Raw genomic sequence first — 18,167 nt, 5'->3', positions numbered from 1 at the left:
TTCTGTACCTTGGCTCTGTTTCTTGTGGGCTATCCAGCCCTGCCTGATCGTACCTTGTCCTGGATCTGTACAATTCCCGTCTGGCATCTGTGGCTGTGCAGCGACTGTGTTCGCCTGCACTCCACAGCGCCATCTGCCGGAGGGAATTGCCCTCTGCGGGTGCATAGCACCTAGCCTGGGTGTCCTCAAATATACGCTTGTGGAGGAAATCCGCCGCGTCAGCGCACGTCTGGTGCGCTGACCGCGAATACGATTCCACAATCGTTACAGAATGACCAGCCAAACCAAAATTCCCAGGCCAGAGGGAACCTTTGATTTGCTTCAGATGTCATTGCCTGTGACAAAAGCATATGTGGATCCTATTATAGGTAGGATCGCACACTATATTAAAGCAGTTAAAAAATCTGTACTCGTTCCTGATCCCCACCCATATGGAGATTATTTAGATACTGGGTTGTTCGAACCGCCATTTGCCTCATGGGAAATCGGGGCCTTGGTGGAGGAATTTGATTTGGATTGGAAAGCCTTTTGCGATTTTTACATCGCAAAAAGCGCGGATGTCCTGAACGATTGTCTTGACTCTGTGTGCCTTTTGATTGATTCTGATGAATGTGACGAGTGTGTTGTGGATCTGGTGATGTATGTGTGGCAGATCATTTTAGATGAATTACACACACACCAATTAATTGATTCCAATAAAGAGGTAAAAGATTCCCGTTCTGTTCCTGCTCCAGTTCCATCTGTAGACTGTGCGCACTATGATTGTTCATCCTCTGTTAAGTGTGCATGGGAGCCCCCGTTTGAGAAATGGGAGATCGAGCTCCTGGTCTATGAATTGGAATGTGATTGGAGATCGTTTTGCAATCATTACCTTTCTAAAAACGAAGCAGTTTTGTATGCGTGCATTGAGTCTGCGTGCACTTTAATCAAGACTGGTGAATGTATCTCTGACTTTGTGACTCCGCTGTTTGACGTGTGGAGAATGATTTTGGATGAACTACATGCGCTTCAATCTGCTAAAAACACATTGTCAGCGGACGATTGTTCCAATCCTCTGGATTTAAAGAAAGTGAGTTTTGAATGCATTCCATTTCCCAAAGCAACTGAGTGTTTGAAGTCTGAGTGCAAGTCGTTCAGAGCAGTTGCTTGTGTGGAAGTTGAACCAGTGCGGTCTGATGTCGCCACCGCACGTATGGCTGCAAAAGGTCTGTGTGGTCCTGTGTCTAAGGAAGACAGATTTTTTTCCCTCAGGTTCTCTAAGATCGTCCGTTTGTGAGCCTGCCATGGGGAGAATTCCTAAGTTATGCAACTTTAAGAAAATTATTGATGTGTCTAATAAAGTTTCTCCTGTTGTTGTCGCCACTTCTTTTGCAAATGAATCTATGTCTTATTCTGTTCGCACCTGTGCAGGCATGTTGCCTGATGACAGTTGCCCCAGTGTTTCTGTCCTAGATGCCTTGCAGTCTGCTCCGCAGATCGCGGAGGTTTGCGATATGGAAGCGTCAGTTTCGCAACCTAAAGCGATCTTGGATCCGCAAATTTTGCGTTCTGACTCCTTGGATTCGACATTGTTAGCCGAAACTAAGAGTGAGACAGCGCCTCGGTTTTGCGAATCTGATGCTGAAGCTTCTTTGCCTTGTCCAGAGAAGCTTTCTCTGAACCTGCCCTGTACCATGAATGAAGGCATGATGTCCACTTGCATTGACATTTGCGAGTCTGATTCTGAAGAAAGTATTGACTCTCCACCCAGTACTCTGGATGAGTCAATATTACCTTGTTTAAAATCTCCTGCAGTGACCCTAGATGCTCGTCTAGGTATTGCAACCATTGTTACCTGTTTCTCTGCTATTTTGGAATTGCAGTCTGGTTTGACTGCTATGGAGGAATCTGCCTGTAGTGAGGCAAAACTCAGAAAGTCAGAGCTAGTTTTACTAGATATTCCTGTGTATCCCTGTCCTGATGATAAAATTCAGTCTCAGTTTATGGTGGAACCTTCCCTGGGACATCTGCCCTGCACACGAAATAAAGTTCAAGTTTTGCCCTGTAACATGGATAGTTCAGAATCCTTCTTAGAAAACTTGGGAAATGGTGTTCCTGAGGTCTTGTCTGATGTCCTGGAGATCTCCGAGTTCCTCCCAAAGGGTGCAGAACTTGTAGGAGATGTCTCCTGCCCCCCAGGTCCTTCTGAGGTGTTGCCCACTTCAGTAGGCATTGCTGCCTTGCTGACTACTTTTGCAGCTCTTGTGGAGCTTCATTCATGTGTAGTCAATGATGATATTACAGTTACAGAAAATTCTGAATTTGAGTCCGAGTCTTCTTTTGAAAGACCAGTACCTGTGACCTTTACTCGTGATGATTTTCTGCCCGGTACTGGTTTTGGTCTTGTCGTGTCGGACTCTGAGGTTGGCAGTTCCCCGACATGTCCTGAGGTTTCTCCTGTACTAGTGTACCCCAATGTGCTCTGTGACCCAGAAAGCCCAAGTGTGCCTCGGTTACCAGCGTACTCAGATGCTTCCTCAGTGGAGACATGTTCCAATATAGCCTGCCTGCTTGCATGCCCAGAAGTGGTCCCTGAAAGTCCTGATCTTGATGGGTGTCCTGCTAATTTTGAGTCTGGAATGATCAGGTTCCATAGGGGTTCTTGGTGGTTCTCCATGTGAGCCTGGTGAGCATTCTGGCTTCTTGGGATCTCTGCGGAGCTTCAAGGCGTTCTGGGAGATTCCGGGAAAGGTTTTGCTTGGTGCCCTGAATACGATCAGCAATGGCTTTGGTGTTGTAAGGGACACTTCGAACAGGTATTGCGGCAGGTTTGGTATTCTTGGACGCTCCTTGGAAGTTGGTGGGTATTGTCTGGAGGGTGTCGATGGCTTCTTCTCTGGTGTCCACAGTCCTGATGGGTGTTACGCTGAGACTTGTAGTGCTGATGGGCATGTTTCGGTGGCTTCTGCTTCCGATGAGGTCGGTTTCGGATGGACTGACTCTGGAATTGGGCCTTGTCGGGCTGCCCCGACCTTCATGAGTCTTCAGTTAGAGTTTTGTGATGATACCAGTTTTGAGGGATGTCTGGAATCCATCCCTAGAGGGGGGGGGTTACTGTGAGAATCCGCTCAGCTGCCTGCGCAGGCAGGCAGCCTTTTGACCATTGTTTAGGTTTGCATGCTGCAGGACTCTGGAACAGAGACCTGTCTTTCCATTGCAAGTTCTGGTCTGTTCTCTTGCTGGGGAATTTGCATACATTCGTTATGCAAATCCCCTACCTGCCTTCTTTGATGACTGGCACTATAAGAGCTTTATGTTTCCCAGAAGGCTTTGCTGGTCATTTCCCTTCCATGGTCTGTTCCTGATGGACACTGCTGGAGTGTCAGCCGTTGCTATCTAGTATAGTTAATTCCTGGGGGTTGCTTTAGGCTCCCCTTCTAGCCCAGTCAGGTTGTATTATCTGTTTGTTTGTTCTGTTGCCATTGTCCTGTCCCAACGGTGGTCGACAGGAAATGGTTCTGATCTCTGTTCTTGGAGTATAGCTGGTGCAGCGGTTGCTACCAGCTATCTCTTCTGTTCTGTCTCCTGGGATCGCGCTAGCTACTTTTCGCTAGCGCTGGGGATCCTTCTGTTCTGTCTTCTGAGATCGCGCTAGCCACTTTTCACTAGCGCTGGGGATCCTTCTGTTCTGTCTCCTGGGATCGCGCTAGCCACTTTTCGCTAGTGCTGTGGATCCTTCTGTTCTGCTACTCTAGTCTGTACCTGGATCGTGCTAGCCACTTTTCGCTAGTGCTGGGGATCCTATCTCTCGCTTGTCCCTATTTTCGTGTGTCTGTCTTGTCTGCTACGCTTGCTGGAGGCTCGGTGGGGTAACCGTTAAGCAAGCGCTCGCGTCCTCTGTTTCATGTTTGTCTGTTAATGGTTAGGTAGGCGTGCTTGTCTCTATTGTGCTGATCACGTGGAGACCGCGCATAACCGCGTGCACTGTTACGAATGAGTGCAGTGTTCGCGGTTAGCTAGCGTTTGCTATTTTCCGTATCTCCTCATTGTATTATTTGCTGTGCCTTTGCTACCCTTGTGCCCTGTTTTGCTCAGTCTTGTGTCTCTGTCAGCAATTGCCATTCTTGCGATTGCATTCCCACTTCGTTTCCGCCGTTGTGTGTTCACCGTCGCTGGGTGGCGACTAGTTTGGTGGACACACATTGGTTCTGTACCTTGGCTCTGTTTCTTGTGGGCTATCCAGCCCTGCCTGATCGTACCTTGTCCTGGATCTGTACAATTCCCGTCTGACATCTGTGGCTGTGCAGCGACTGTGTTCGCCTGCACTCCACAGCGCCATCTGCCGGAGGGAATTGCCCTCTGCGGGTGCATAGCACCTAGCCTGGGTGTCCTCAAATATACGCTTGTGGAGGAAATCCGCCGCGTCAGCGCACGTCTGGTGCGCTGACCGCGAATACGATTCCACAATCGTTACAACTATCTTATGATTTCTGTCCTTAAGTTACCTCCTTTGTAGTTATTTTCACATGCAGTTAATTAACAGCCTGTCTTTAACTTTAGAATTCTGTAGTTATTTTAAGGATTGAAATGCTAACTTTAGAGATCTTAAATTAAAGACAGGAAATAAGCTTAATGAATTGAGGCCATTAGCCGCAATTCACTAGGATAATGCTGGAGATAATAAGGCAAGAGAAAACTTGCCTGCACACATCGATCTTGCCTTATTAAGGTGTAGATACGTTTTCACAGTAAGAGAGTTATCTTATCACTTTAGTCCTTAAGTTACCTCCTCTGTAGTTATTTTCACATGCAGTTAATGAACAGCCTGTCTTTAATTTTTGAATTCTGGAGTTATTTTAAGGATTGAAGAGTTAACTTTAGAGATCTCTCCTTAACTTAAAGACAGAAGACTTAACTTTAGGTTTGCCTGAGGTAAAATGTTTCCTGAATACTACATGCCTTATCACCATGGTGATAACTCTAGAAACGTTATTACAGACAGGAGATAACTTTATGGAATTGAGAGCATTGTCTAAAAGGTTCATACACAAATCCGATTTTTGACCAATCACTGGCCAATGTTACCACCTCCATGTAGTATGAAGTCAAATCTGGATACTATGACCAGTTTGTGTAGGTAAGCTATCATACTACATGGAACTGGTAGCATTGGCCAATCAAAATTGAATGTGTGTGCTAAGCTTTAGACAAAAGACAGATTAAAGATCCCATGATCTGCTCTTTTCCTTGCAATATTTTTTTTTTGCAATACAGTAGGTAATAGTGAGAGGGGCATACTGTGGGGGAAATAATTAATCTCCAAATTTGTAAGTCTGCCTGCTTACAAATAAACAGTTTGTAAATTGTATGGTAGTTTCATTTTATGGAGAAAGAATATGACCCGAAAAAAAAATACATGACATAAAGCATAAAAATTGATTGCAAACAGTTTGTTTCTTTATAAGTGGACAAACCTCCAAATTTAGCAGAGGCTCAAATAATTTTATTCCTTGCTGTATTAACCACTTAATGACAACTGGACGTTTAAAAACGTCCAGTTTATTTGCAGAAATTTCACCACCAGTTTGTTACTAAATGAGGAACGTGATATTTTAACCGTGAAAAGTTGTGGAATACATTTTGGGGGGTCTTAAAGCCAGGGCTGGCGCTACCATAGAGGCAAAGGATGCAATTGCCCCAGGGCCCCAGAGCATGTTGGGGCCCCAAAAGTGCCCCCCATCTTAACCATTGCTTCCTGGTGCCTCTGTAGAGTCTTTGGCGGAGCAGCGTATAACCTGTGCTGCTACCATAGACACTACCATAGACCCTGCACACAGGTAAGTTGGGAGGTGATTGGGAGGGTCCACAGCCGGCTCATGGGCCCAGGAGGGAAAATTGGCTGCAACAAAGAACCCTTAATACCATTTTTGGTAGAAGGGTGTCTGTTGGGGCGGCCCCCTGGGCGAATTTTGCCCTGGGGCCCCATTGTTACTAAAACCGGCCTTGCTTAAAGCTTGGGCACACATCACATAAAAATAGGTACAGACAAACTCAATAAAACATAAAAAAGTCATTTTCAAAATTACGATCAAATTTGGGAAAGTTTTAGCACAACTACAAGAGACATAAGCGGTAACATTTTAACTGTGATAAGCAGTAGAATAGGTCCATGTCTTGTGTATTCATTTTAGCCACAAACTGAACCAATGGCAATTACATGTTTGCATATTCTGTACCAAAATAAAAAAACTTGTAAAATGAAAACATAGTGACAGAATATGAAAGAAACAACATATACTGTTACCTTAGGAACTTGGCTATTTAAATATGTATGCCATGAGGGTATATTACTATTATTTTTGCAAATAAGGTCTTATAATCATCAATAGTGTACAATGAGTAAGCAAAAAAATTAAAAATTAAAAAAAGCCTTTATTTCCAAATACAATATTGTCACATTACATTGTGCTAGGGACATATTCTAAACATTGTTATAACCAGTATGAATAAGCAAATACAATTTGTGGATTTAACTTATAGTTAGCTCTATCTATTGTAAAGCTATAATGGATGTAAACTGGGAAATTTTCTCTTTTTTCCCCTTCTTTTCCCTTTAAAATGCATTGAAAATAAGGTAATTACTAAACAAAATCATCACAAATTAAAAGCCTAATTTGTTCTGAAAAAAAAAAAATATAGATCATTTAGGTATGATTAGTAGTAATAAAGTTATTGGCAAATGAATGGGAGCAGTGCTGATATGTGAAATTAGTTTGGTCCTGAAGTGGTTAAACTGGAATTTGTTCATCACTACTCTACTACTTTTCTCTGGTTTCTTGACTAACTGTCTCCTAAAATGCCATAAACTCTGCATTCCTAGCTGCCTGTGAATTCCAAGGAAATGTTTACCAACATGGTGCCAAGTTTAGCCGGGATGAAAATGGATGCACTTCCTGCCTGTGCCAGGTCTGGGGATCTTTTTAACTTTTTTCTATGTTTATACTACTGTTTTTATTGTTAGACATTTATCTTAATCTACTAGATGTAGTGCTCATAGTCATACACTGTAATGTAAAAAATGTAACTATATGTTTATCCTATACTGTTTGCCTTTTTGTTCCTTTTTTTTTTGCTTAGAATGGAGCAGTAGAATGCTCATTTGTCCCGTGTCCCAGCCTAGAGTGCCCTAGAGAGGACTGGGTGCTGGAGGCTCGACAATGCTGTTTCAAGTGTCAGGAGCAACCGCCACGTACAGGTGAGTGCCATCAGATTTAAAGTGTACCAGGGACCGAAAAAAAAGTTTTATACTTACCTGGGGCTTCCTCCACCCCCATGTGCATGGATCACTCCCACGCTGCCTGCGTTGGAGCGATCCGTGCAAGCAAGCATGCAGCTAATCTGATCAGATGTGACAAAATTGTCAGAAACACCTGATCTGCTGCATGCTTCTTCAGGGTCCATTACTAAAAGTATTAGAAACAGAAGATCAGCAGAGCAGCCAGGCAACTAGTATTTCTTATTAGAGATGGGCCAAACATCAAATTTAAGATTCGTGAACGGCGAACGCAAATCTCCACAAAGATTTGCAAACAGGCGCATCTGGTGAATCTCCATAGACTTTAATGAGCAGGAGAATTCTAAAACCTACAGGGACTGCATCTGGTCACAAAAGTGGTGGAAAAGTTGTTTCAAGGGGCGTAACACCTGGACCGTGGCATCCCAAAGGAGAATCCATGACAAAAGTCCCACCAAAAATTATGTAATTTACGCAGAATTGTGTTTTCATCTCTAAAGGGCAGAAATTACATTACATTCCTAAAATGGTGGAATAAAGTGCTTTAAAATGTCTGGGGTGTGTACACGTCGATCAGGTAGTGTGAGGGTTACGCCCGCTTCCCACTGACAGACCAAACGCTGCATTTAACCAACCAAAGTCTGCAAACAACTGCAAAAAACGTAAGTAATATGTCGGGTGAGCATATCTTTGTTTTTACTAGTTGACACCTCCAGGGCATAAATGTTAGTGTAATGGCTGCCGTGCTTGTGCGCACAATCATGGGAGTGCAGGCGGTCATGGTTTTCCAGCCTCTATGGTCAGGCTGAGGTAGTTCAATGACAGTTAAGTGACCAAATTAACACTGATTCTGCACTGAGGCCTTATACAGGGGGCAGTAGTGGATACTAGATGCCAGTAGTGGTGGTGAAGGATTATTGGGTTATGGTCGGTGCACTACTGGAACCTGCAGACCTGTCTCCAATAGCTAACTTGTGCACTGGACACAGAGCAGCAATACAATAGCAAGAAAAACAATGTAACTGCCCTAAGAAGGACATGTTAAGGACAATATGGTAGCAGCAAGTATATCTGCATTGGGGACACAGAACACAGGCCTACCTAACTCTCTCCCTGTCAGCACTACACTCTCCCTGATCTGTCTTGGCCAGAAGCAAAACACAGACTGCAAAATGGCTTCTGTGCTAGCTTTTTGATAGGTGTGTGTGTGTGTGTGTGTGTGTGTGTGGGGGGGGGGGGGGGTCAGTCCGGGTGGGAGGCATAGCTGATTGGCTGCCATGTGTCTGCTGACTCTGAGGTGAGGGGTCGAAGTTTGGCTCTATTATAATGTATAGGTGGGGGGTTGAACACAGCATGTATTCTCCGGAGGGGTTGAACTCGAACACCCCTTCTTCCCTGCGCACTATTTGCTAAGTGAATAGTTCGGCCCATCTCTATTGCTTATAAGGAAATAAATGTAAGGAAATAAATATGGCGGCCTCCATATACCGCTCACTTCAGTTGTCTTTTAAGCACTGAACTATGCCATACAAAATGTGAAAGAATATATTGTGTGGAATTACTTTATACATACAGTAGAATTGTTTTTTCTTCAATACAGGATGCTCATTTGATGACAATGGAATTGAAATTCCAGTTGGTCAAATCTGGTCACCTGGGGATCCCTGTTCGATCTGCATTTGTCAGGTAAATTTACATGTTTTTCTTTGTTTCTAACTTAGCCCCGAATCCTGTGAGTGATTCCCTGCTCAGTAATAGGATCACCAGTAGAGATTAGAGATGGCCCGAACCGTTCGACCACGGACTTATTCGATTGAACATCGGTGGTTCGCAAACTATATGCGAGTTCAACCAGCCCCCTATACTACATCATTAGGGTCAATTTTGACCCTCTACATCACAGTCAGCAGACACTAGGTAGCCAATCAGTCTACACTCCCTCCTGGAGCCCCCCTATAAAAACACAGGCAGTATTAGCCTTTTCACTCACTCGTGTGGCTGCAGTAATTAGAGAATTAGAGAAGGGAGAGAACCTGCTGACATAGGGAAAGCTTAGTTAGGCTCTTGTATTAGGCTTGTTAGCTTGCTCCTTGCTGATACTTATTGCTAAAAAGCACTCCTCAACAGCTCTTTTGAGAGATAATGTTGTTCTTGTGATCTATTTTTTTTTGTGTGTGTGTCCCACAGACACTTGTGTTGCATATACAGCCCTGTCAGTCAGTCGCAGCTGCTGAACCTTGGCCCCTTGGTAATTCCTACTGTGCCACTGCCAGGCCCAGCACATTCAGTGACTACCTGTGTGTGTGACAGCTGCACATTTGTAATACCAATTCCTGCATACCTATTTAGTAGTGCTCTTACCTACATGACTGCAAGCAGTGTTATATTATATATCAGTCAGTCACTGCACCTGTTCACGGTACCTGTGTGTGTGACAGCTGCACATTTGTAATACCAATCACTGCATATCTACCTGTTCAGTGCACCACCTACCTACGTGAGGCGCATTGCCACTATTTTTGAGCTTGCACTCCTTGCCTGATGAAGCGGGTTATACCTGCGAAACGCGTTACGGAGTGCCAAAATAAATTGTTATTTGTGATTTGAACAATCTCGATTGTCCATCATTTCAGGAGGTAAGTCCACCTGTACTCTTCTTTTTTAGTTGTTTTTAAATCATTTTAACCTGCCTGGCGCCGCTGTCCAAATTTGCACGCAGTGTTATATACCACCAGTCAGTGCACGTGTTCACGGTACCTGTGTGTGTGTGTGTGTGTGTGTGTGTGACAGCTGCACATTTGTAATACCAATCACTGCATACCTACCTGTTCAGTGCACCTACCTACGTGACCGAAAGCAGTGTGATATTATATACCAGTCACTGCACCTATTCACGGTACCTGTGTGTGTGAGACAGCTGCACATTGTATTGATACCAGTCACTGCATACCTGTTCACTGCACCTTTGTGACTGCACATTGTATTAGTCAAGTCAGTGCATACCTTTCACTTCATCCCCCCAATATGGGAAAAATAGGCAGAGCCAGGCCAGCCGGCAGGTCTGTTCGAGGTGGTGTTGTCGTGGTTTTGTGCGGCCCTGGACCAAGTACAGTGTTCAGAAGGCGAATGCCATCAACCCCCAAGATTGTCAGGACGTAGTTGACTATTTAACACAGAACACCTCATCTTCCTCAGCTTTTGCACGGAACCGTGACATATCTTCCTCCTCCTGCTCTGATTTTGGCACCCCACGTAACACTCAGTCGGCCGCCACCACCAAAGTGCCATCCCCCCAGGGCTCAGCGGCGTGGAAATTTTTTTGTGTGTCTGCCTCAGATGAGAACAATGCCATCTGTACTCTCTGCCACCAAAAATTGAGCCGTGGAAAGACCAAGACCCACGTAAGGACAACTTCCTTATGAAGGCACATGATGACAAAGCACAAACTGCAATGGGATGATCACCTGAGGAAAAGCAGCACACAAAAGCAAAGCTACACACTGCAGTGAAAGATACCAGGCCACAATTATTTCTCAAAAAAGGTGATACCCAAACTGTACCGTGATGTTGAAAGGCAAGTGGTGTCATCTCTGGCACACAGCGTTGGGTCAAGCGTCCATCTGACCACGTTGTCTGCAAAGCATGGTCAGGCCTGCCCGAAAGACTAAGTCAGTCCTCACACACAGCATCTCTGCCTGCACGCCGTGTGACTGCCTGCCCCAAGACTAAGTTGCTCCCCACACAGCATGTCTGCCTGCAGGCCGCTTGACTGCCTTCTCCGCCACCACCAACAGGGTCCAGGACTCCAGGCGGATTCCTGAAATTTTAAGGCCGCTGCTAGCAGCGGCCGCTATAATGATTTTTCAGGTGCGTGTGCATGCCTGCCTAATTTTTCTGGCTGCACTGCGGCTGCAAAAACAAAACAAAAGGCATGTACATGTGTCAATTCCCCTTCGTGATCATTTCCATGCCGCGGTGAAGGGCTTGCGTATCACAATGAAGCAATGACCGCCGGCTATATGAGTGTCTCGGTGAGGGGGGGGAGGCACACCCAAGATAATAAGGTCGTTGCTTTATTGTGGACAGACCAAATTCGATCAACTGGACAGTCACTGTTGTTCTGTCATTAAGCTACCTCAGCTCGGCGACCATATGGGCTTGAAAACCGCTATTGCCTGCAGTCTGGCCATGGTGCGCACCAGTCCAGCACAGCCGTCACTACACAAACAGCTGTTTGCTGTGTGTTACACAGTGAGTTTGGCCTGTCAGTGTAATGCAGTACACTAATTACACTACCTGAGTAATGTATACACATGCAAGATGTTTTAAAGCACGTTAGGCCTCCAATTTAGCATGCAATGTGATTTATGCCCTTAAAACGCTGCCGTGCATCAAATCCGGATTTTTCCCAGGGACTTTTGGCATGTATTCCACTCCGCCATGCAAAAACTCAGGTGTTAGAACCCTTGAAACATCTTTTCCATCATTTTTGTGGCCAGCAGAAATGTTTCTAGTTTTCAAAGTTCGCCTCCCCATTGAAGTCTATTGCAGTTTGCGAACGTTTGCGCGAACCAAACTTTTTGCGGAAGTTCGCGTTCGAGGTTCACGAACCGAAAATCGGAGGTTCGAGCCATCTCAAGTAGAGACTCACCCAACTTAATTTCTACTTGATAGCAGTAACAGAGCAATAAGCAAAACTGATGTTCTCAGTGAATGGAGCTTTCATTTAGCAGTAAAGCAATTCATTCATACAAGGCAATGATGGCAGCACTGTCACTGAGCAGGCAATCACCCATGTGACATAGGTGCAGAGTTAAAATGGCAAATTCTAACCATCATCAGGTTGACAAGTGAATGAAAACATACAGAGGTAAAGTGGTAGACAGAATACCTGTTTAATGTAACAAATAACAAGCTGAAAAGCTGCGCTACACTTTCTCTCTGCTCTGGATTCAGCTGGTGGGCGGGTCAGTTATGTGTCACCCTGGGACACCAAAAGTAAGAAGAACAATAGACTACACTTCCCAGCATCCCTAAATTAAATAAATATATTGTGGTTCTCCTGAATTAGGGGGAATTTGTTGTTCCCAGGAGGTAAGTTAGACTGTAGAGGTCTGGCGCGTATGGAGAGGTGCACAGCTGTAGTCTAGCACAGCTTGACAGCTACTCAATAGAAATATATTGTGAAAAGTTCAGATTCAAAGAAAATACTAATTATTTACACCAATCTACATGATTGTTTGAGAATTTGCGTTGTTCAATTTGGGGTTTAGCTGGCCTTTAACCACATCGAAATTGTTCACACAAGTCTTTTTAAAGTATCTTAGTTGGCTAGCATGGTACAGGTTTACTTCTGTTGGAACTATATTCATCTAAATCAGCCAGTCACTTCTATTTTTATCCAACAATGCTTTCATTAACTGGTTCCGGACTGACGCAGTATAAATCTACATCCAGCAGGTGGCACTACCGCTCTAACTGGACGTAGATTCAATGTCCTGCTAAATCGCGCGTACCCGCCATTACCGCCGATCGCACCATTTTCTCCCTGCTGCCATACACTTGCCCTGCCTTCTTCTGATGTTGGCAGAGGTCTTTGAGCTGGATCTGGAGCCGGTTTTATTGGCTCCTGGCTCTGTCTTCAATGTAAGCCAATCTCATTGGCTTACATTGATTGACAGGGTCAGGAGCCAATGAAATCCACTCCTGAATGGTGCCGGCGCTCTGCCATCATAGGGATGGCCGTTCGCAGGTCCTTCTCTCTGCCATCCCTATGATGGCAGGTGGGGGACAGAATGGTGTGACCGTTGGGAGCGGCGTATTGTTGCAGGGATTCGTCGGGAGGCGACGGTTTACCGTACCAGCAGTCTCTGGTCCTTAAAGAGACTCTGAAGTCTTAAAAAAAATCTTTTTATTTAATAAAAGTGTTTAACATAATAGCCCTAACTAAACCGCCACATTCCCGCCGCTCTAATCTAACTAAATACCTCCAAACTCCCCGGGGGGCAATCCGGGCAGTGCTTCCGAGTGAGGCAGGGCTATGAGCTGCAGCTCTGCCTTACACGCGTCTGTCAGCCCGGATCGCCACCTCTCCCCCGCCCAACTCAGTCTTCCTTCACTGAGAGGGGCGGAGGAGAGGCGGAGATCCGCCGCTGACAGTCGCGTGTGAGGCAGGGCTGCAGCTCATAGCTCTGCCTCACACGGAAGCGCTTATGGCAGCAAAATCCACGACCAAGAAAGTAGTGGATTTTGCAGGGGAGAGGGAGGGAGGAGTTAAGGGAGATTTAGATAGTTTACAGAATCGGGAATGCGGCGGTTTAGTTAGGGCTATTATGTTAAACACTTTTAACAAATAAAAAGATGCTTTTTTTGATACTTCCATGTCTCTTTAACGGGGCAGAGACTGCTGGTACGGAAGTGGTTAGGGAAATATGTGCAATACAAATGTCAATATAGATAACAGGCAAACAAAGATTTTGCGCTATGGCATTTAATAGGTAAATCATTCTAATGGTGCCCATACATGGTACAATAAAAACGTATAAGGCCTGGTTCACATTAGCGTTCGCTGTCCGGATCTGCCTGATTGGATCCGGACCGTATACTGTACAAACGGAACGTACGTTCCGCATAGCAATGCAAAGTCTATGCGGACGTTCACATGCGTACGTTCCATACAGTACGGAGCCGGATCGGATCCGGACTCCGGACAGTTTTCCAACATGCGCTATTTTTCGGGTCCAGTCATCCGGCCCACGCACCCGGGCCGGATCCTGACCCGAACATGCGGCCATGCTGTGCAATGAGAAACGGATGTTTCTCATCACACTGGCAATAGGACCGGATGCTTCCAGCACCGGTCCTATGCCACTTGGGGGGCCCGGACTACACGCCGATATCCCCCATGCTTGCGGTGCCTTTCTGGCACTGCAATGTATATAGTTCCGGCTACTTTATTGTAGCCGGAACTGATACATTCCGGATCCGCAACTGGTGGCAACTTGTGGCCACCGCAGAGACCCGGACACTTGCGGACTCGAACCGCAAGTGTGAATGGGGCCTTATTTCCCATTTATTCGACCAAAATAATTGAATCAAAAATAATCTTTTTTTTTAATCAAGAAAAACGAATGATTATCCTGTTTTTTTTCAATAAAAATCCGATCCAACGTGTTGGAAAAAATCTTTATATTCGATCTAACAGAATAATCAAACTAAATGATCTAATCGAAAAAAATGAAAACATTGTACCATGTATGGGCACCATTAGAGTGGCTGGATAGTGTACTGGTTAAGGCTCGGTTCCCATCTGTAGCCGGATCATGTGCAGCCATCGGAGTGGACTGTGTAGTATCTGCTCCGATGGTCCGCTGTGGTCCGGCTGTAGTCGGGGGAAAATGTGTACCACCATAGGCTATAAGTGGGAACGCATCCAACTGCCCAGGATTATGTCAGACTGCACAGAAGCACGATCTGCTTACCGAAATGGATCTCACAAATTCATTGCACACTAATGCTGGGAATACAGTCTCACTGTCACACACACACTACTAGCAGCAGCTGCAGAATCACAGTGATGCTGCTGCTGGCTGACTGATTGTAGTAGTATTAGTACTGTGCTAATCCTAGTCTAAGTCTAATGCTGGGGATACACGGGTCGACCGGCGGCTCGATTAGCCGCCAGATCGACCCCAGCCACGTCCCCGCCGCATCCCCGCTCGTTCGGGTGTGCGCGCGGATCGATTACCGCTCGTCCCCGCCGGCGCTTCCTTATCAGCGCTCGATTCCCTGCCATTGTCCGCCGGCAGGGATCGAGCGGGCATGGGTCGAGCGGCTTGATCGGGCCCGCTGAATATTATCAGCTGGCCGAATCAGCTGGTCGATACACGGTACAGAAATGTACCATGTATCCCCAGCATTAGAAGTGTGAACAGCTCCTATTTATAAAATAGAAACCGTTCACTGTCAGTTTCACAATGAGCGGAGAACGGACAAATAAATGTCTGTTTTAAGCGCAAGTGGGAACAGAGCCTGAGGGCTCTGTCTTCGTCATGGAAGACCAGGGTATGAGTCTTGGCTAGGGTCAGTATCTACTCAGTAAGGAGTTCTTGGGCAAAGATCCCTAACACTGTAGGGTCGTCTCTTCAGCGTGCTCTTAGTAGCATAGCTGTGAGTCTGAAAGGAGAAAAGCGCTATACCAATGTTAGGAATAGGATTATTATTAAATATTTAAATACGAATAACATTGGATAATATGACAGTATGTTAGTCAATGCAATGAAACAGGCAGTTTTTGTTATTAAGGAAAGCAAATCTGAAACTCTAATATTTGCTTTCCTTATTTGAAGAACTAAACCAACAAAAAGAGGAAGTTATTTATACTAAGGACGATAGGCTGAGGTGTGTGCGTTTTGATAGAATTTTATTATCATATCTTAAAAGATTTTATATTGGACAAACAGTGACTAAATAATTTATAAATTAATATTGTAAACAGTAAGCTATTTTATTAATTACATTATATCATTATACTCAGTAAGGTTCCTCTTTAACTGATAAAACCTATAAGCCAAGTACTGCACTGCCATTTATCCAGATACAAATGCCATACTGTATGTAGCTGTTTAAGTACAGCGCTCAACACCAGCCTTGGTAAGTCTCAAATTCCCACAACACACTTCCTTGGCATAAGTTACATAAACAAGAGTCCAGAGTCCACTCTGAAGTCTGCAATCTCAGGTCTCCAATACAGATAATAGGTATCACGCTCACCAGATTTGATGGCTGACTAATTACGATCAGCATAAATAGCATATGATAGATGACATCTCACTTTCCTTAAGCCTTCTCCTTGTATGTTCCTCAGAATAGAAAACAGCAGTACATAGCATAATACTGTTTCAAAAGCGGGTACAACACACCTTCACCCATGCAAATGATCACCCGTGTGTTATATGACATATACACCACAATCCCGGTGCATAAAATTGTTAAGGCTGCGGGCTCACCAGATCTAAATGCTGATCAAATGACAAACCAGCTCTCTGCGCATAAACGTTCAAGTCCTCTCCTCTGGCAGAATCTTCTCCCCTAATAGACTCAAGGACAAAGTCTCTATAGTGTAATACCATTTATTAAAATCCGTAAAAACAAAGTAGTGCACTCACATTTTCTGAATAAAATCATGCGCATGTAATCATAACACCGCCGGACATCCTCTATGCTGCCTGTCTTGCGTCTCCACTCCGTGCTACGAGGCCACGCCCTACCGGTTTCGTCATATGACTCATCAGGGGCTCGGCCATCGCAGCTACGTGGAGACGCTATAACTCCATTGATATGTAAATTACTTCCTGGTTTTAGCATCCATTGAGCAGCAGCTCAGAATGTTAGGTGCTGCGCGGTCTGATGACAGGTCGCGCTCCGCATCTCTATGCACCTTCCTCATAGCCGTGCATATGTATGACATCTAGACACAAAATACTTTGTACCCATCATCAACTTATATCAACATTGCCCCATAACGTAATTTAAATGTTATAACTTCATTATACCCAATCCTAATTTTTAACTCCTTTCACCCTGAAATAAAATGACATAAAATACAGGTATGCACGTTGCTGCACATCCATCAAGATAACACCAACTGTGAGACAAATGTCCATGCACCTCCCCTTACTCCCAAATAGAATTATGTAATTCATTTGCAAAGTTAATCTTTAATATTATTAATCACAATCGGGATTGAAATTTTGCTCCCCTTAATAGATACAGAAAGGACATGTGTGACACTTTGATGTATCCAACATATATCAATACCCATATTGCATTAAAGTAACATGTCTTAAACTAGCTAACTTACAATGGCAAAACAGCTACATACTTTGCAGGGTGTCAATACGCACCCAATTGTATAGCGATCCACCTAATTGTATTGTACTGTGAACTTTTGATCCACTTAGTTGTATTTCACTGTGAAGCTTTATTAATTGTGTTGAGGAGCGCACATACCACCTGATCTACAAATTCCATACTGTTTAACATGGAAAAGAGGGTATCGGCTACTGATAAGGATAAAATTCATTTTTGCATTTAAGGTTCTCCTTAAATTATCTTCTGTTATCTGATTTAGGCAGACAGCTCCATCGTGTGCAAGAAAACAGACTGCGTGGAGACGTGTCCACACCCCATTTCTGTTCCTGGACAGTGCTGTCCTGACTGCTCCGCAGGTACTGACCTTGTTATCTGTTCACCAGTTAGGCATCTGCTTAGTGGCTCATTCCATGCTAACCAGTGGCGTACCTAGGGCATTTGACACCCGGTGCTGGGTATTATAAGACACCCCCCCCCCCAAAAAAAGTAAAGGGGCAAAAAATGGGTGGCGCTATAACATGCGGCGCCGCGGCAAAAAAAATGGGTGTGGCCATGACCGGATGAGGGCGGAGCTAACTGTAATTTGACGTAAACCCGGGTGAGAGTGATATGGAGGCTGCCATATTTATTTCCTTTTAAACAATACTAGTTGCCCTGCTGATCTATTTGGCTGCAGTAGTGAACTGAATCACACCAGAAACAAGCATGCTTGTTCAGGGTCTGTGGTTGAAAGAATTAGAGGCAGAGGACCAGCACGGCAGCCAGGCAACTGGTATTGCTTAAAAGGAGATAAATATGGCAGCCTCAATATTATTCTCACCTCGGGTTCCCTTTAAAAGTGCAATGCAAAGACAGTGGACCCAAGTTTTGGTGACCCTTTCCCCAGAAAATTCACATAATTGTGCAGGTTTTCTGAAGAAAATACACGTAATGTGTGCAGATTTGCCCAGAGAATACGTTCAATCATGTCGGCAGATTTGCCCAGAAAATACATGCAATCATGTCTGCAGATTAGCCCAGA

At 44.8% G+C, this 18,167-nt stretch overlaps 1 protein-coding gene across 7 annotated transcripts in view; it reads left to right on the top strand.

The window, feature by feature from the left end:
- Positions 1-18,167, top strand: part of VWCE (von Willebrand factor C and EGF domains) — a 448,320-nt gene that overhangs the window by 125,784 nt on the left and 304,369 nt on the right. For all 7 annotated transcript variants that reach the window (XM_068260102.1, XM_068260103.1, XM_068260099.1 and 4 more), the window contains exons 16-19: positions 6,860-6,945; positions 7,117-7,234; positions 8,874-8,959; positions 17,406-17,502. In XM_068260102.1, the coding sequence (XP_068116203.1) occupies positions 6,860-6,945; positions 7,117-7,234; positions 8,874-8,959; positions 17,406-17,502 (387 nt within the window). The remainder of the gene's footprint in view (positions 1-6,859; positions 6,946-7,116; positions 7,235-8,873; positions 8,960-17,405; positions 17,503-18,167) is intronic.

This window comes from Hyperolius riggenbachi, chromosome 11 (assembly GCF_040937935.1).
Source record: "Hyperolius riggenbachi isolate aHypRig1 chromosome 11, aHypRig1.pri, whole genome shotgun sequence".
In the NCBI taxonomy this organism is placed as follows: Eukaryota; Metazoa; Chordata; class Amphibia; order Anura; family Hyperoliidae; genus Hyperolius; species Hyperolius riggenbachi.
This window is presented reverse-complemented; position numbering and strand designations above follow the sequence as displayed.